At 31.6% G+C, this 20,423-nt stretch overlaps 2 protein-coding genes across 6 annotated transcripts; one reads left to right on the forward strand and one right to left on the reverse strand.

The window, feature by feature from the left end:
• The first annotated feature begins 59 nt into the window (after positions 1–59).
• On the forward strand, positions 60–14,435 carry LOC111711293 (ankyrin repeat and SOCS box protein 1). 5 transcript variants are annotated; one of them, XM_023485612.1, is made up of 19 exons: positions 60–167; positions 284–330; positions 399–448; positions 3,374–3,406; positions 3,579–3,613; positions 4,265–4,327; positions 4,833–4,922; positions 5,261–5,312; positions 5,704–5,752; positions 6,465–6,518; positions 6,706–6,771; positions 7,259–7,315; positions 8,044–8,117; positions 11,671–11,754; positions 11,815–11,894; positions 12,834–12,941; positions 13,000–13,048; positions 14,182–14,296; positions 14,354–14,435. In XM_023485612.1, exons 1-19 carry the CDS (start codon positions 69–71, stop codon positions 14,400–14,402), a joined length of 1,254 nt encoding a protein of 417 aa, XP_023341380.1. In that variant the 5' UTR covers positions 60–68; the 3' UTR covers positions 14,403–14,435. The 5 variants fall into 5 exon arrangements, with proteins under 5 accessions (XP_023341380.1, XP_023341381.1, XP_023341382.1 ...); XM_023485613.1 differs by lacking the exons at positions 12,834–12,941; positions 13,000–13,048; positions 14,182–14,296; positions 14,354–14,435 and adding exons at positions 8,989–9,135; positions 10,051–10,137; positions 10,581–10,783; XM_023485614.1 differs by lacking the exons at positions 12,834–12,941; positions 13,000–13,048; positions 14,182–14,296; positions 14,354–14,435 and adding exons at positions 8,989–9,135; positions 10,051–10,137; positions 10,596–10,783.
• Positions 14,432–18,108, reverse strand: LOC111711294 (uncharacterized). Its single transcript, XM_023485618.1, has 5 exons — positions 17,529–18,108; positions 16,905–17,015; positions 15,859–15,954; positions 15,172–15,269; positions 14,432–14,605 (listed from the first exon to the last, which is right to left on the reverse strand). Exons 1-5 carry the CDS (start codon positions 17,586–17,588, stop codon positions 14,515–14,517), a joined length of 456 nt encoding a protein of 151 aa, XP_023341386.1. The 5' UTR covers positions 17,589–18,108; the 3' UTR covers positions 14,432–14,514.
• Between the last annotated feature and the right edge of the window lie 2,315 nt (positions 18,109–20,423).

The raw sequence follows: 20,423 nt of genomic DNA on the forward strand, positions 1-20,423 counted from the left end.
AAATTCCCCAATACTGCAACTGACACTGCAAAATTGAAATATCCGTCAACTGGAAATTTTCCAGAATAATGGCGAGAGAGCTACCGGTGCATTTTATCCTGGACTTGGATGACGACGATTGTCCGGACTCCTGTCTACATCTAGCGGCGTTTTTGGGAAACATTCAGGAACTGTGGAGTTGGCGCCCTTTTTTTACAGATCTTAAACTATTTTATTTTTAATATTAAAAGTTTTGTTGAATTTTATTAATTTTAATATTTTTTGTTACTCCCATTGTCATCAGTCACTACGGGAAATTCTCCAAGATCCTCTGAAGAAAGATCTTATAAGGAATGTAATTCATTTTATATATTTATGATGTTTCTTTGATCTTTTAATTATTCATTTTATTTTTACAGAGCTCGTATTCGCCCTTTTCTATCGACTCCACTTCGATTAGCAGCTACCGGTAAGCTATGTGTGCTCCCTGTTTTATCCCCCGAACTCATTGATTGATTGATTTTACTTTTTTACAGGATTTAACAACTTTGCTTAGTTTTGTGTGCGTGTTTCATTTTACATAGTTTTAATGTTTGTAAGCTTTACCCACAGACTAACGAGGGTGGAAACCCCTGGACGCCATAAGCCTCCGCTATGCAGACACGAGCCTCCCATATTTACTAGACAGTCCGAGCCTCCGCTATGCAGTAAACGAGCCTCCACCATGGAGCACAGCTTTTGTTAATCTTGGATTTTACGTGTAATGAAAAATTTTACCATTTTTTGACTTAGTCGTATTAGAATTTTACTAAAGATTAGAGTTATTTATTGATTGTCACGGTATATGAACTCACGAAGTCCAAAATGAAATTCAATTTACTTGTTTTTCTCAAAATAGTTTTCTTTTCATGTAAATTTTTATCAAAGTTTTATATACCACTTAATATTAGACATAATTAGGCTCTATTTATAATAATTGTTAAATACTTCTCATCTTTGAGAAATCTCTCTTACCACCATGTCGAAAAATTTGTAAAACATCTTTTATTTATATGTAAAACAAAAGTTAACAAAACCTCCTGTATTACACAAGCACACTTTACTTGTATTGCACATGCTCATTACTACATAGCGGAGGCTCGGTTTGCCTAGCAAATCTGGAAGCGCTCGTGTCTGTATAGCAGAGGCTCATGCAGTCCGGAGGTTTCCTCCTTCGACTAACACTGACTGCTCAAAAGCTATAACAAGAAAGGATGAGCAGGGCTATAGTGTCCTGGCACGCCATGCTACATTTCCATAGAAGGATTTTTGACTGCCATCTAGCGGCATATAATGCCTATCTTATAATAATTAAAGAAATACTCAAACTTTTAACATAAAACATTAAATTGTTAATTTACTCTATAAATGAAGGTTTTGTTTTTCAAATCTAAAGGATCCTGAAATATTTCTGAATACAGACGTCTGTTTATTGTTTATAGCTGTACCCTGCTGTGGAAAATATCTTATTTTCTAGCCTTTGACAGATCTCTTATCACTGGTTTTACCAAGCTTGACTTGATAACTAGAAATCAAGCAATATCTAGTAATATGGAAGAAAATAACGAGCTGGAAAGTATTTCAAGCATATGCTAAATTCATTCTCAGTTATTAGTTCCAGGCTTTGCTGGTTTAGATCTTCCAGTCCCATGTCAGTCAATAGTTTATACCGACTAAACTGTGATTTTTGTAGAATAGTGTGACGGGATTTTTTTTAGGGATCCCAATTTTTGTTTCCTACGTAGGTATATTAGCAAAATTGGTGTTTTCATTTTTCTAGGTGTTGTGTAAAAGTAGACGTGGTTGCTCTTTGGCCTATACTTTTTTGTAGTTTTACTTTAAATAAAACTTTTGATTTGGGATATACCTACAAATAATATGCCAGGGGTGTCAAATAAGTATTTTCAGTTTTTTTTATGGAGAGCCAAAATCTCCACTTCAGAATTTTTAAAATTTATAAATGCTTGATTAATTTTAAAATGTTAAGTTGTTTTGCCCATTGAAAATATTTCTTCACTAAACCTGTCGATTGAGTACAATTACACTCAAGGAAAGTAATGATTGGAATAAAATACCCATGTCCAGAGAATTACAAGTTACCATTTGGTTTATTTCATGTACTTATAAAATAATCGATTTAAGTCAACGCCTTAACTGAACTAATCAGAGAGATAATAGTCAGTTAAGGTTCGTTTAGGCTAATGCATCTTCTGTCGTTTGAGTATTGTAAAAACGCAAAATTTTTAGAGAATACAATTCGTTCTTTTTAGCTTCTTGAAAAAAAAAGTTTATATGTTTGTTTAAAAAACTGATCACATAAGATTCTGAATAGTATCAGAATGTTAAATCCATATATTAACAAAAAAAAATGTTAACTGAACCATATTTAAGACAATTAAGTTGAGTTTAAATGGAAAATTAGCTTGATTCCCAGTTTTGTTTTCTAGCCACGCTCCCTCCCCGGAACCAATGGACACACTGCGGAAATATTCTACACCTCGATTGACGTATTAAAGGGAGTGACCGGCTATGAGACATATTAAAATTGTTAAAGATCTGTAAATCCCGAGTTTGACTGCAAATTCGACGTTCAAAACTCCTACTTTGGTGGTGGATACGTTTTCAGAATTAGTTATTCTAAAATTATTAAATAACGACGACATAAAATGAAAAAAATTCTACAGAAAACTAATTAGTTGTTCAGGAACAGGTTGAGAAAATATAAATTAATCTTATCATCGAAAATAAGTAATCTTGTTCAATTATTTGTTACTATTTTCTCATTATTCAAAGATTTTCCGCAGATTTTCTGGAATTATTATCGAAAAGACGACATTTGTGGATTTGAAGAAATCTGCGAATAAATTCAAAGAAAATAAGAAATTCAATATAATGATGAAAACGAAATAATTGATTCTAGCATTGATTTATTGACAAATTTCTTTTGAGAAATATGTTCCTAACCATCTGATTAATTTGCTGTATAATTTTGACTTTATATTTCGTCGTCGTTATTTAATAATTAAAAAAACGATTCTGAAAACGTGTCCACCCCAAAGTAGGAGTTTTGAACGTCGAATTTGCACTCAAACTCAGGATTTACAGATCTTTAAAAAGTTTAATATGTCTCAAATGAATTCGAAAGCAGTTTTCCACAACACTGCATACTCAGATCAACTACCTTACATAGCCGGTCACTCCCTTTACCTAGAAATATATTCAGCTCATTTGGACTAGATAAGCAGGGAGGTCCGCGTCAAAGATCCATCTATGACTACCTGATCTGTGTGCATTTGTTTATTTTTTTATTCACATTAAATTGATGAATACTTTTTAATAATGAATGTTACGTTAGGCGGGCATGTGGAGTGCATTGAAGAGCTTTTAGGAAAACTGTCAAAAATATCGGATTTTATTTCTAACAGAGGATTTATAATTCTTTTACGTAGATAAATTTTAGCTATGGTGGAGAAATAAATTTAAGAGGGAAGAGGATCTCACATTTTTTAAATTATTACAAAAAAAAATTCAAAAGTATTTTTTTGACTATTTACTTAAAGAGAATGGAGCTGAAGTAGATGAAGAAGACATTAAGGAATTTAAATATTTTTCAGATTTTTTAGTTTATGTAATTTTTTCTTCTGATATGGTTGATTGGTTACAAAATAATACCAACACAATATTCTATTAAGATAGATAAAAACCTCATATGACGTCACGATTAATGAGGCGAGAGTTACATACGAGGTTTTTATCTATCTATCTTATAGGAGATTACATTTTCCGTACATTAAAGTGCATCGAAAGTAACCTAACTTATTATACAACCATTTGGTACTGACAAACTTTGGGGGAAGATATTTAGGCCGCAAGATGATTCACGCTAGATTCTGATCAAATAGATACAGGGTTACCCGCAAAGGATGAGACTTCAGAGACGACTGTACGGAATTTGTTCAGTCATTTCTTACATTCAGGGTTCCTTGTTGGCCAGAACTGTTTTATTTATGTGCTTTATCGTTCTATAGACCATCAAAATCCACCATTGATCTTGAATGCAGAAACCAAAAATCAAGCTTCAAATCGTCATATTTTTAGAGTTTATGGGTCGTCTTTACAGTCTTTTCCTTTGCGGGTGCCCCTGTAGATAGTTATGACGTTCAGAGTTGGAGACGTTATCTGATCAACCATTGTAGTGTTGATAAGAAATAGCTCCTTAGTGTTAAAAATATATAAATGGATAAAGGCGCAGACTCCGCTGTTTGTTGCTCTTGTAAACCAACATTGGTCTGCAGCAAGAACACTACTGGTAAGAGGGAGGGATACCTCGGTCGCCCTGAGCCTCCTATTTTTGCTATGCAGATCCGAATTATTCCAAGATTCTGCTGTATAGTATAATTTTTACACTGAATGGAATTTATTTGAGAAACACACACTGAAGCAATTTCATTTGACCTTTTGCAATCTTTGATTCATTTGTTACGAAAAAAAATCAAAAACAAATTTTAATTTATTCTGGATTTTTTTCTCAATTTAATCTTCCTATCCACGTAGGAAATGTTTTAGTATAACTTTGCACCTTATGAGCGTGTCAACATGTGGTCTGCATTGTATGCATCTTAAAATACTGTCAATTTTGAAGGTCCAGATATAGTAGACCACATTTTGAAAATCCTGAGACTAGTAGTCTTTGGTGTAATTTGTCTAAATTGGATTACCACTACTGAAACATTTATATCTTCTAGGCTAATAGGAAATTTTAGAAATTATTTCGGCTATTTTTTTTCTCTTCTAATTATGACTCATCACTATAGGAGCATGGTGCGAACCCTAACGGCAGTTTACGGAACCTTTGCAGTCCCCTTTCCATCCTTTGTCAGAGAGGGCTAGAACAGGGTATACAGGTATATTATGACCCGGTAACTAGGGTATACAGGTATATTATGTCTCGGTAACTAGGGTATACAGGTATATTATGACCCGGTAACTAGCGTATACAGATATATAATGTCTTGGTAGCTAGGGTATACAGGTATATTATGTCTCGGTAACTAGGGTATACAGGTATATTATGTCTCGGTAACTAGGGTATACAGGTATATTATGTCTCGGTACTATATATATATATATACTATATATATATGTATGTATATATATATATGTATATATATACATATTTATATATATATTATGTAATTTTTAGGAACACTCCCTTTAATTCTATGATATTTTCTAATTTTAGTTGCTATGTGAGTACGGGGTGGATACAGAGGATATTACAAGAATAATGTCAGGGAAAATGCAGAACAGTTTTAAACTATTAACAATTGAAACTATTTAGAACATTTTGCGATGGTTAATATTATTTAGATTAAGAAGATTTCAGTTCGAAATAATTTTTAAAATTGAATAAATAAATGACATCATTATTATTCTTATTCTTATTCTTTTTATTATAGTTATTATCATTTGTATTGTTTTAATTATTTTTATTATTATTCTTATTCTTATTGTTCTTATTTTTATTACTCTTCTTCTTCTTCTTCTTGTTATTATTAATATTATTATTAATATTATATTATTATTATTATTATTATTATTATTATCATTATCATTATCATTATCGTTATCATTATCATTATCATTATCATGTACTGAATGTACTGCTCTATGTACACTGTACAGGGATGCCTGGACTACCTCTAACCACATGTGCAACATACCATCATCTAAGGGATTCACACTTTTTATATGATTCATTATTTATTTGTTATAAATTGTTAATGATTGATTCCAATTTCCAATTGAAATATTTATATTTCTTCATTAACAACCCTACAGCCAAAAGTTTAGTCACAACTAATAGAAATTTAGATCATAGATCATAAAAATATAAAATAAGAAAAAAAGAAAGCAAGATTTTATTTTATGAAAGATTCCTTGATTTTTAAAGACCTTTTATGTTTAACTGCCCCACTCAACATTGAAGTTTAAAGGGAGTGACCGGCAACGTATGTTGGTTGAACTGAGATTGCTGTATTGCCTAGAGACATTTTTTAGGATTCATTTGAGACATATACAACGTTTTAAAGATCAATAATTACTGAGTTTGAGCGCAATTTAATTTGTTTATTATAGAACTTTTACTATATTTTTTGTCGTCGTTATTCAATAATTAATAAAAATAATTCTCGAAACGTACTCGCCCAAATTAATGATTTTGAACGTCGACTTTGCGCTTAAACTCAGTAACTCAGTCACTCCCTTTAAGAGTAACTTTTTTTACTACCATTAGATAATTTCAAAAATAAAAGAGGATTTGTAAGGTTTGCAAATTTTATTCTTGTAAATCACGTTTTCAAGTGGAAAGAAATCTGTTATCAGAAAAATGCCTCAATTTCAGCTGCTCTAAAAATTATTTAACTAAAATATTTGAATCTGTTGAGGAGTTTTGTAATACTTCTGCTTAACGGGGCGGCCCCCGACCTCAAAACGTACAGGTTTATTTTCAACAAAAAATAGATTTTTTTTCGAAAAGAAAATAAACTTTGGGAATTTTATTAACGTGCTTCAGTATTGTTTAACGAGTTAACCCCCCAATTACTAAGTTTTTTTAAAATCAATTTTGTCTTGAGTAATTGTGTTGTAAACAGTTTTGAATGAAGCTATGAATGATTTTATTTTCAGAAACCTGGACCTTAGAGATTTTGTGAATTCGCAGTGCTCGGTTCCCCATACTGTAATCAAGTACAAGTAAGCAACATTTTCTTCTCTTGAAGTTTAAAGCTTGGAATATAACTTAATCAAGGAATATAAACCAGGAATCCTCATATATTTTGTTCTCTTGAAGTTTAAAGCTTGGAATATAACTTAATCAAGGAATATAAACCAGGAATCCTCATATTTTTTACAAAACAGTGAATTGCAGTATCTGAGAAGAATATTTAACAAAATATGAACTTTTTAAAATCTCCCATGAACTGCAATATACTGTTTTTTTGTAAACAATTAAATGGCGGTTACTAGTCTATCTTTTTATATTTTAAAAAATGTGTAAACTATTTTCTTCGGAATACATTATAAATACATTTTTTTCTAGATTATATATGAAAATATAATAACGTTACGCTGCACTTTATTATGATTCACCGTTTACCCTGCTGTCTGTGAATTTTAGATTGCAATCAGAAAATAAATTGTCACACATATTTTATGAAAACTATAAAAAAAACTTTTCTAGATGCCCTGTAGAGTTTCTTTACCTCTACAGAGAGTTTGGTGGAAACATGAAACTACGGTAATTTCAGTTTATAGATAGATAGATAAATAGATAAATTAGGGGCGCAAGAAGAGAGAGCAGACACATTTTAGTGCTTTAATTTTGATTTTTGAAAATAAATTTTTAAAAAATTTCCTTCGGCGCATTTTAATCACTCAAAATGAAGATTTTTTTTTATATAATCCAAAATTTGGTAGAACATTTTCCCTCTTCCTCTCCTGTAAGTATTCAAGGGGGGGGAGGGGTTTAAAAAGTGTGCAGATAGGTTAAGAGATTTAATCATAGGATGAGTAGAAAATGTGTAGAGAGTTTGAGAGATGGAATCATAGGATGAGTAGAACATGTGTAGAAAGTTTGAGAGATTTAATCATAGGATGAGTAGAACATGGGTAGATAGTTTGAGAGATGGAATCAAAGGATGAGTAGAACAAGATAGTTTGAGAGATGGAATCATAGGATGAGTAGAACATGTGTAGATAGTTTGAGAGATGGAATCATAGGATGAGTAGAACATGTGTAGATAGTTTGAGAGATGGAATCCTAGGATGAGTAGAACATGTGTAGAAAGTTTGAGAGATTTAATCATAGGATGAGTAGAAAATGTGTAGTTTGAGAGATTTAATCATAGGATGAGTAGAAAATGTGTAGAGAGTTTGAGAGATGGAATCATAGGATGAGTAGAAAATGTGTAGAAAGTTTGAGAGATGAAATTAAAGATACATTGGCGAAGAAAGAATTATGTTCAGGGACGCGAAAGGATTGACGGCCTCCGAAATATGTGATAATGCTCCGGCTCTTGAATATCTGAGAAAAGTGCAAGGTTTGAATATCTAACTCCATGTAGACTCAACATTGTTTACAGTTTACCCCTTGAACCATGATTCCTTTCTTTGTATAATCTAGGTGGAAACATATTTTTCCAAGTGAACTAAATGCAAAATGTAAAATGGTACATTTGGAAAATAAAATCTGCGAAACTTTTTTTGTGAAAATTTTTTTTCTTCCGAACTTGATTAGAAAGTTTCTATTCAATTATTTTCGGAAGTTTCATAAAAATCTTTTGATAATTAAAAGAGGTATTACAAAACATTAAATGTATATCAGCATAAATCTGCTTAAAATTTTACCAAATTTTACAAAGATAGCCAAGTGGAACTTTTGGTTCAAACAGCAGATTTTTTATGGTAGATTTTGTTAATCTCTTTTATTTGTTAAAAGATACTTATAGAATTTAGACTATTTTACTTTTTTTTCTGCATTTTTTTTTATTTCTGAAGAAAAATTTTTCGAAAAAAGTTTAGATGATTATTTTTTTAATGTCCCAAAAAATATTTCTGTACATTTTGATGATTACATTTTTATATTATTTAGTCTAAAACATGATTTATGCAAAAAAAACCGCCCGCTCTTAAAAATAAAATATGATTTTTCCTAACATGTAAGGGATGTTTACGTGGAGCCTAAGTACGTTTAAGATATGTATCGCGGAATAATAAACGATTTAAGGAGAAAATAAATTATTTTTGGATAAAAATTGTGAGAAAAAAAACTGACCATGGTGACGTTTAATTTTTAATTTTCTCGCCAAAAATCTTCGAATATATCCCTCCCTCTGAAAATGTAAACCCTGGATGTAAACATTACCCTAAATTGAAGTTTGCCAATGAAAAAATTTCAATTTTTGTTTTCAGACCAACCTTTATCCCTTGCTTCCCTCGCCCGACTGTGTATAAGACAACAGTTTGGGAGAAACCGGTTCCATCTCATCCAATCCCTGCCCTTGGCTCAACAGTACATTAACAATCTTCTTTTCAAGGATTTCAGGCTCGAGATAGAAGGATATTAAGCATACTTTCTTCATCTTAAAAATTGTTTTATTTTACCAAAATCTTCTCATGTTGTGTTTCAAGAATTTCTACTGATTTTAATTTAAGGTATTGGCTTTCATGGCGCTTCGCGCCCATCTTCTATTTCAATTGGGAACACTTTACATTGTAAAGTAATAGAAAAAGTTCGCAGGTTTTATGAAAAAAAATTTCGTGACTTTTCAAAATTTAATCAAAATCGAATAATTGTACTTTTGATTATTTATAAACTTACCATGGGGTTATGTGAGGTCCCGCACAAAATTTGAGCCTGATTGGTTCAGTCGTTTTGACGTTTATTGGATACAAACAAACAGACAAGCAAAGTATATATATACTAGAAATTCAAGGCGCTTCGCGCCCTTCTTTTTCGCGCCCTTCTTTCTAGACTTTTCGCGCCCATCTTCTATTTAAATTGTGAACATGTTCTTTTTGTTTACATTTAAAAACAAAGAAGAAAAAATTTTTGCGGATTTTAAAAAAAATTCGCCGATTTTTAAGAATTTTTTTTTTTTTTTACAAAATTAAAAACCTTCAGAACACATCTTTAAAAAATTTCATCATAAACCTTTCATTCATAAACCTTTCCTGTGGTCACGTGATGTCCCACAAAAAGTGTGGGCCCGATCGGTTCAGCCGTTTTGACGTTTATTGGATACAAACAGACAGACAAACAAACATCAGACAACCCAAATTTATATATAGATAATAGATATATAGATACGCATTAAGCATGTTCGGATACAACAGCGTTTTTCATAAAAAAGTTTTTATTTGTAACTTTTTGTGGGTCTAAGATTTATATCAATTATTTTGAAAAATTAATTTTCTAAAAAAATTAAAAAATAAATCGGAATAAAAAATAAACAAGATTATGCTGATCTACAGGTGGTTGTATGCCAGTAACCTGTTCTGCACTTGTACTATCTATCTATCCAAGATTTCCTCAAATGAAAATTAAATTCTTACATCTAGGTTTACTTTCTTTTTTTGTAAACTAGGAATATCGAGACAAATATTGGGTTTTGCTACATATGTATAACCAATGTCGTCTTTACTATTTGTTTAGACACCGTAACTATGCAGTTTGAACCATTTAATTTTTTAAAATTGGTTTAGTAGATTTCTAGCGAAAATGTTTGCTTTTAAACAATGTCATAAGCATGAAAATATTGATTTAATGTCGTCTTCCTATATTCCACAGCTTTGATTTTTGTGAAACAATCACAAGTTTCGAAATCATTAGCAGCATTTCTAGCTAAACGAAAGATTAAATACGACCTTCAAATTCCTATATTTCGGTGGTTTTACATCAGTATAAAAATAGTGGCTCGCTGAATGTGTCCTAATTTTCTGATCCAAAAAAATATTTTTATTATTTGTCTGGAAGGTCTCCTAAATACGGTAAAATTGTGAAGGTAAAATGCAAACAGTTTCAAAAGACAAAACTGTGTTTGAATCTTCTGAACCCTCTTCCCGTGGTATTGCAGTGGTAGAAACACTGACTAAACTAAGTAAAGCTTTATCCTGTTCTCAAACCAGCCCTCCCTCACCTCCCCCACCTCCCCCTACTGGTGCAAGACCTGGACTATGGAGAAATAATATTTTTTTACAAGAGCAGGTACACCACATTTGATTTTTAAAAAATTTCACTGTCATATATATATATTTTTTCTGTACATTTTGTATTTAATGATAATTTTTCTCTCGAGGTATTTGTCTGACCTAAAGATTAAACTTCCCTCACACAATAAGCCAACTAAAAGTTTTTATTTGTGAAGTCTGCGGTTAGATGTACCGTGATAACCAATTAACTGTGGAATAACATTCATCCAAGCGCTTTTCCATTCACCAAGAAATATCCTTGGGTCTGTTCTAGAGAACGATTTTTGGCCCCCCCCGGCCCCCCCCCCTTCCTATCAATTTTGTACATGACCACTTTTTCAACAATTTTCAATTAAATTAGTATTTATTTAGGGTAAGGTTAGGTTAAGACACTTTCTGGGCCGAGCGCTGCGGATAGGACAGGCTAGGGGGCCGAGCGCTGCGGCCACGGGTTAGGTTAAGTTAAGACACTTTCTGGGCCGATCGTTGCGGCTAGGATAGGCTAGGGGGCCGAGCGCTGCGACTACAAGTCTTACATTTAAGATGCATGTACAAAATTTTATTAGGGGGGGGGGGTTCCAAAAATCGCTCTCTAGGAAATTACCGAAGTCAGAAACAAATATATTTTACTTAAAGAGTCAGTTTAGGCGTCATTTGACCGATTCACCGTACCCATCAAATATTTATATAGTCAACAATGTGGAATTTGTCGTTCTAATTTAAAAAATATTTAATTCTGATATTTCCTAAAACGTTCTCCTGCAACAGAAATGCGAAAGACACCTCTGTACCATTGTTAATTGGACAAGGCACTCTATAAAAGGAGGGTATCTTCATATAACGCCTACAGACCCTTTAAATTGTTTGTTTCCAGCAGCTTTTTTATTGCATTATTTATTATAGATACCCCACTTAGTCTGCTTTCTCAGTCAAGATTAGCGATTCGTCGAAGCCTTAATAATAAACTTCATGAAATTCAAAACTTAGGTAATATAACACGGTTTCTCCAGTAAATTGTTTTGTTTATTTTTAACCTTATTTTTCTAGATATCGGAGAAAACCTGCTGGATATATTGTTGTTTAAATGTTTCAGTCCTTCCGATTTTGATCTAGATAAAACAAATGAGGTATATCATTATTGATTATGTATCTAATTATATATAATTTACAGTTTTTCTCATACATTTTTTTATTCGAAGAAAGAGAAAAATATCAAAAGATATTTCTCTACGAGTTCAATTATGGATCTTTAATTTTTTTTCGGGAATTAAAAGCGACAAAACACAATTTTTTTACTTTTATTTTTAGATCCTAAAAATTGTAAATAATAATCTTAATTGCTTCATAGCCATTTAATATGCCCTTATAGTTATGTTAACCCAATTTGGTTTAAGAATATCTAACTCAGAATGTGAAGAACACAAATATTAAGTTAAAAAGTGATAATTTTTTAACATATGTTCATTTTTTAGGTTGAAATGTACAAAACCGATATAAATGTCATAATTTCTTAGGTTGAAATGTGTAAAAACCTTCTAAATGTCATTGTTTTAGGTTGAAATGTACAAAAACCTTTTTAATGTAATTTTTTAGGTTGAAATTTACAAAAACCTTCTAAATGACATCTTTTTAGGTTGAAATTTACAAAAACCTTCTAAATGTCATCTTTTTAGGTTGAAATGTACAAAAACCTTTTTAAAGTTATCTGTTTGGTTGAAATGTACAAAATCCATCTAAATGTCATCTTGTTAGGTTGAAATTTACAAAAACCTTCTAAATGTCATCCTTTTAGGTTGAAATGAACAAGAACCTACTAAATGTTTATCTTTTTGGGTTAAAATGTACAAAAAACTTTAAATGTTATCTGTTTAGGTTGAAATGTACTAGAACCTTCTAAATGTTCATCTTTTTAGGTTAAAATGTACAAAAACCTTCTAAATGTCATCTGTTTAGGTTGAAATGTATAAAAACCTTCTTAATGTAATCTATTTAGGTACAAGAACCTGCTAAATGTTCCTCTGTTAAGGTTGAAATGTACAATAACCTTCTAAATGTCATTTGTTTAGGTTGAAATGTACAATAACCTTCTAAATGTATGCCGTACAGTACAAATACACGAAAAGACTCCGAAGGGAAGATTTTGGAGAAGAAAGCTGGACGCAGATGTTTTCCAAGTAAAAAAATATTTTTCAATAGAAATATTTTTATTTTATATTTTTTTGTTTTTTATAGTTTGCTCGAGATTTAGAAGCAGATAGTTTGGAAGAAAATAACAATCAGGGTAAAATATATTTTTCTTAAAATAAATGCTTTCAGGAGAACAAAATCTGCTTCAGGGTATGAGAATTGAGTATAGTTTCCAATTTCTTTTGGATATATTTTAATCCGTAAAGGCCCTACAGAACCCTTTCTGAAGCTGTTAAGAATTGTAAATTAACTAAATTAATAATACATGGTTACCCACTAAGGATGAGATTGAACAAACGACCCTAAACTTTAAAAATGTGACGATTAGAAGATTGAGTTTTGGTTTCTGCATTCCACTGAGTATTTTGATGGTTTACTATATGGTTAAGCACAGATATAAGCCAGTTTTTTCCTACAAGGAACCCTGAATGCAAATAAAAGGATTGATCAAGTTCCGTAAAATCGTCCCTGAAGTATTATCCTTTGTGGATAATCCTGTACATTACCTCCAGATGCTACACAGAGCTAGGATGTGACCTGCTGAAAAAAGTTTACCGGAAGATTATTCCGGATCAATTACATACGGGATAATCGTCCCGTAAACTTTTCCAGTTAAAGGGACTGTAAGCGTAATTTTAAGTTTCCCTCCATGCAAAGATAGCAATTATACCCGATTTACAACGGTACCCCTTGAAACCTTTTATCTGATCGGAAAAGTGCTTATTTCTGTGAATTTCTCCATTGTTTCTGAAAGGTGAAAAACGCGCAGAGAAACCACAAATGAAAATAAGCAGTTTGTAAAAGCTAAACCATGGAGATCTAATTCATACTTGATCAGACAACGTTTTCAAGTTTATTTTTGTAAATCGGGCATCTCACCATCTGTGCATGGAGGGTCACTTGAAATTATGCTAACAGTCGACTGTTAGTCCCGTTAAGAAAGCTTCTGTCCATAATTTTCAAAAAGTTCTAAATAGTTTGAGAAAAGGTTTGGTCTTTATGAAACCAAATCTATCCGAAATGAATTGAATTGAGGTTGGAAAAGGCTAATGTGAAATCAAAATATTTAATTGAGAAAGCAATCTTTTACAATTTAAACTTTTAATTAAAAGAATAAATTTGCCTGGTCATCAAATATTTTTAATTTTCAAATACTTCTTTTAGTAATAATGCTTTTTAAAGAGAAAAATGTAATAAAAAGTTATAATGTATTAAACTCTTGTTTAGAAACGGTATTCGGGCTGCCTCCACCTATAGGAGGGGGCCCTTTGCCTCCACCTGTCGGAGGGGGTCCTCCGCCTCCACCTCCACCCCCAGTTCCTCCTAAACCGAAACTCTTTAGGTAAATATAAATGTATTTTTTAGGTTTTTGTAGAAAATTTATTTATCTTTTGTTTAGATACCCAGGCGCTGAAGGAATGAAGAAAAAACATTTTAGCGGTTATTAAAATTTACAGAAAAAATACAATATTTATATTATATAATTTTGTTGTTTTAACTTGAAAATTTTATTAAACATTTGCAAATATTTGGTTTCGTTGTTTTCTTCATCATCAATCATTAATCAACCAGAGAGAATTTCTTGTAGCTAAACAAAATGTCGTCTTTGAAATCGTCCAGGAATTCCAAAACGTAGGGGGCAAGTCGGTCCCTGAAAATAGATATTAGATAGATTAGGTAGATTAGATAGATTAGGTAGATTAGATAGATTAGGTAGATTAGATAGATTAAGGTTTAAAATTATAATATTAAATGAAATGATTTCTCTCAGTATGGTAAAAACTTTAGATGTTAATTGTTATACATTTTTGTAAAAAAATGCTTTGTTATACAAATTTTTTTTAATGTTAGGGGAATACAATTTTGTTACGGTCGATGTATCAATACAATGAAGACGACTTTAGATTTAAATTTGTTCACTTCTACCAAGCTTTTAAGCAGCATGGATACACATAAACATGGTAACCTAGAGAAGCTGTCAATTAACAGCTTCTCTTTATTTACTTGTAAAATTGTAATTTGAAAAAACTTGTTAGAAATAAAACTAAAATAGAAATTTCGTCTTTATTGTATTTATATAAACGCCGACCATTGTTGATAAGCCTTTTCATAATTTCTAAAAAATGTTTTTTGTAGTAGTCCTTTATTAGAATTTCAAGGGCGTGCATGATCAATTGTAATGATCAAACACTTTTTTTAATAGAAAAAAGTTTCCACCTGTCAGCATCTGCCTCACTCTCCCAATCTTCTATAATAGCGAAGTTATTTCCGTTGAGCTCTCTGTACAAGTTGCAGGAAATATTCCCGATAGCTTTCTAAACAAAAACAATATTTCTAAATAGAAATTCAGTATTTATGAACAGAAATTCATTATTTATGAGCAGAAATTCAATATTTATAAACAGAATTTCAATATTTATGAACAGAAATTCAATATTTATGAACAGAAATTTAATGTTTATGAACAGAAATTTAATATTATGAACAGAAATTCAATATTTATGAACAGAAATTCAATATTTATGAACAGAAATATAGTGTTTATGAACAGAAATTTAATATTATGAATAATTCTTGATATCTACTGCCATAGAAAAAAATCATAATTTTTTAAGCCTTTTTTATGCCTTCAGATCAATAAAGATTCGCACTGAAGTATCCCTGGGATATACAAGAAGAAAGCGTAGTGAAGTATCCCTGGGATATACAAGAAAGAATAGTAAAGTCATTGATCCTTTCAGCATTTACATCAATTGGTATTATCTTTACAAAGATTCGATTTCTGTAAACTATAATGTTAAAAATCTGTATTTTGAGCTGATAGGACTAGATGGGACATTATATTATTGGAGAATGAAGATAACCCGTTCAATGACTTGTCCTATCTGTATAATCCTTGGTTACCTTAATCTTGCTGACAAGCTCTTTGGCTGCAACCAGGAAGTCCTCAACGGCCTCTTCCTTCACACTGAAGGAAACGTGGGTCTTCACGATACTTCTCTAAATATTAATAAATTGAAACAAAATGTTAGAATTAGTTCTCATACAGGGTGTCCCAATAAACATGGGAATTGAGAGACGATTTCGAAATCGTCTTTGTAAAGAATTAGTGTTTTGTTACATAATTCCAATGGTTTGAATAAAGCAACGTCTGCTAGAGTATATTTCATGCAAACTGTAAAAGACTGTTATGCTCTTTAACATTTTTGCAAGATAAACACTGAAAAGGAACAACTGTACTGTGTTTGTATACAAGAATTTCTGATATCGGAAGTATGCAATAAAAACATAAAAAAAAGAAATAAGTTATTAACTCTAGCAGACAGATTACGGCTTTCTTAATAGGCATCACCAAATCAAAAGATCATTTACAAAGACATATCAAAATCGTCACTGAATTCCTATGTTTATTGGGACAACAATCTGGATAACAATTATACTTTATTTATTTTTTTCAATGTTTCCGTAAATGATAAATACAAAAATGTAAAAAAGTATTTGAATAGTATTACAGTATTCCAATTTTTCACACAATGCCTCGCCCGCCTTGCCATATAGTTAAATTACCTTTTTTTGTATTAAATACATTATACCCCGCCATTTAGTTTAATTACCTATTAAATGCATTATATCCCGCCATTTAGTTCATTTACCTGTGTATGAAATACAGTATACCCCGCCATGTAGTTTAATTACCTGTGTATGAAATACATTATACCCCGCCATGTAGTTTAATTATCTGTGTATTAAATACATTATACTCCGCAATGTAGTTTAATTACCTGTGTATTAAATACATTATACCCCGCCATGTAGTTTAATTACCTGTGTATGAAATACATTATACCCCGCCATGTAGTTTAATTACCTGTGTATGAAATACATTATACCCCGCTATGTAGTATAATTACCTATTGAATACATTATACCCAGCAATGTAGTTTAATTACCTGTGTATTAAATACATTATACCCTGCAATGTAGTTAAGCATCTGTTTCTGTAAATCTAGCCGGTTAGCGTCACTAGCTACTAACTGGGCTTCTTGGAGCCTGGATACATCCTTAAAAGATTAAAATAGAATTCTATATTTAAAAATAGAATTCGAATAGCCTTCAAAGAATTCGACACTAATTGCATTAATGTTAAAAAAATTTAAAAATAGGATGACTACATAGTTATATTAGGCTTTAAAATTGTCTCCTGCAGTGAGCCCTTTTTTTAAGATTGCTAAGATTCTGCTAGCAACAGCTAAAATCAGTGTCTGTGCTCAAAAAAAATTATTTTCCTAAAATATCTAAAATCCACGAAAAAATATTTTATTCCGTAAAATTTGTTATTATTGTTTTATCGAAAAGAAAATGCCGAAAGATTAAGCAACAATTTAGAGTTGAAATGAAAAATGGGCGCGAAGCGCTTTGATAGCAAGGCCAGAGTAAAATTATCATTATCCATTCCAATTTTAAAAATAATATATTAGGTATTTAATACTAATCATTGCTTACGTAAAAAAATGAAGAATTATTGTAAATTAATTACATTTCAGATAGCTTTATACGAAATATAAAATATTTACCGAAACAGCTCCAAGAGCGTTTTGAGCTCCGAGGATGAGAACTAGGATTTTGCAAAACATGATGATCAGACTTCTCCACAATCTTCTCTCTTTATGGATCCAATAGTTGTGAACAACTGAATCTAGGTTTACACAACCAAACGTTCAACAGTTCGGGTGACCGCAAGAGTTAGGCGTAGTTATTGACCGTATTAATCCTAATTGACAGGTGGGTGTGGTCATTATACCGTATGGTTGGGGTGGAGGGGGCTCATAATATAGGGCGGGACGTGTAGATTACATTTATGGACTCACATTTTTTTCTTGGATCAAGAACTACCTGGCGACGCTTCAAAGTAGGTTCTGTCTCGATATTTTATGTATAATTGTTTTATCATGAATTGTGTAGGTATTTAATGCTTTTTGTAATATTCTAAATAAATGTTAAAATAAGGTCTCGTGCAAATATGAACGTTTTCAGGCATTCAGAATCAGGATTCGAAATATATAGTTTTGTGGAAGAGTTTCCATTCCTTTCTGTTATTTTAACATCAATACAAAATTTTAATGATTCTAAAGAAGGGCATCAAAACCTGAACAAGAGAGATATTTTAAAGTTATATTAATGTGCATCACGGCAAGATAGAGGTCCTGTTAAACAGTCGGTGAGGCTTAACATTGGAATCCATTTTTACCCGTTAGATCAAGGGTATAATGCAAGGACAGTTAATTACTGTCGCGTATACTCTGCGTACATATTGAAACCAGTTCTCTCTGGGCGGAATTTGTAAACAAGAATAGATGCATCAGTGTTCGTTTAGTATCCGGGGAGGTTAAAAGCATTAAATTTTGATAATTTACGTAATAGTTTCCTGTGACCAGAATATTTTATTGATTTTTTTATGTGAAAGATGGATCCTATCAGACTTTGACATCTGTCTTATGTTTACATTACCGCCCAGAGAGAGTACACTGCAGTACAAAAGATGTGTACACTTCTGAAATAACTTTCCTTTCATTACATTCTTGCGTTAGATGATGTTTTTGTTTTACTACAGTGATAACCAGAATACTGAAGAATAGGATGACGATATTAAAGCAATACTGAAGTGCATTTGATGTTGCTGCAAAGCAAATAGCTTTACTAGTAATCACATATTAAGTAAAATGGGTCTGTTTACACTGCACAATTACTGTGCCTCACGTTCTTTGGAAAATTTTAAGTCATAACCTGAGTCTAAAAGTTGACTTCCTATTCCAGAGTTTTCTGTTTATCACTTTATATAAATATTTTTTTAGAAATCTATTAAACTTTTTCCAACAGACTTTGAATTGGAGATAAAAATTTCAAAATTTGTGGATACAACAGTAGTTAGTTTGACGTGGTGTGTCATTTTCTTAAAATGAAAAACTTGAATCCCAAATATTAGATCCATATGTTTTATATGTAAACTAAAGCAATATACAATATACAGTGTTAAAATAACATCAGGCTAATTAAAATTAAACTTTTTATAGAGTGAGTCGTTAATACATAAATTGCGTGTTTTCTATTACACAATTGGAAGAGGCAAATCACTAAAAAAAGAGGTAAAAAGTTTTAAAGATTGATAATTTATATTCAAAAATCATTTTCTTTAACACAAGATCAATTTCGAATTTTAACTTTGTACAAAGAAATTTGGAAGACTTGAATTTTTTTCTTTAAGTTTGTTCATAAAGATCGTGAATGAAAGATTGGACAGAAACAAATTGTCAGGCCGCGATTTAGATCATTTAGGAGTCAGGGAATAAAGCATCATCATTGTAGACTCCCAGATTCTCGTTGGAGACCCCCATCTTTTTATTAGAGACCCCCAGATTCTCGTTGGAGACCCCCATCTTTTTATTAGAGACCCCATTATATAACTTTAAATCTAAATAATATAAAATATTTATATTTACATTTTATAGATGTTGTCCAATTATTCCCCTGGTCCCCAGATAGTTATGTATTCTCTGGAGTCTGCGAGAAGTAATGAATTCTGATGGTCCATTGAGCGCTTATCACACTTTGTGCAGGGTGAGCATAATAAATGAATATTTTAACCACAGATTGAAATATTCTGGATACTTTAGGATGATTTTGTTGAATATCTTAACATATATTTGAAATAAAAGCCTTGTCATTTTTTAACCTGACCCCCTGTAGTTCCCCTCAATCATGTATACTTAGATTCAGAAATCGTCTTAAACTTCTCACATTTTAATATTTCTCAATTGTTCATTGTACACTGTACAGGGTATAATTGTACAGTGTACACTGTGTACAGGGCATCATTGTGCAGTGTATCATTGTAAGCGATATACTGTATCACGTACAGGGTATCATTGTATCTATATAAATCTATTTTTGAGCTCTTTTTTTAAATGTTGAAATGTCAATGGGAAGAGTATACAGATCACGAAAATGACTATCAAAAGTATTTTTTTTCTGTTGATTAAGTTTGCCTCCTTTAAAGGGGCACGAAGAACTCTGAATTCCCAATAATCATAATATTTCTAGCGTAAGAGAGTAAGGTAAGAATATTTGATGAATATCTAAACTGTATAAACCGCTGGGTTGCCGTTGGGATCAATTTTATATTCTGATTTCCATATTCGTGGATACTGCACATTAATATTATAAATACATGCTAGGTATTCAGGAAGCTTCGTACCATCTTTATAATTTGGATTTGAATTTGTTCCTTCAACCGCGGGCATTATTTTCTTTTTACAATCACAATAAAAAAAATGAGTTCTTGAAACAAACTCTTATTTTTTCATCCAAATTTCATTGCAACCCGAGGTCATAGACCTTTCAAATTGCAACCCGAGGTCATAGACCTTTCAAATTGCAAACTAAGAATTTTTTAGATCAAGAATAGACTCAGT

Source organism: Eurytemora carolleeae, unplaced genomic scaffold, assembly GCF_000591075.1.
Source record: "Eurytemora carolleeae unplaced genomic scaffold, Eaff_2.0 scaffold986, whole genome shotgun sequence".
In the NCBI taxonomy this organism is placed as follows: Eukaryota; Metazoa; Arthropoda; class Copepoda; order Calanoida; family Temoridae; genus Eurytemora; species Eurytemora carolleeae.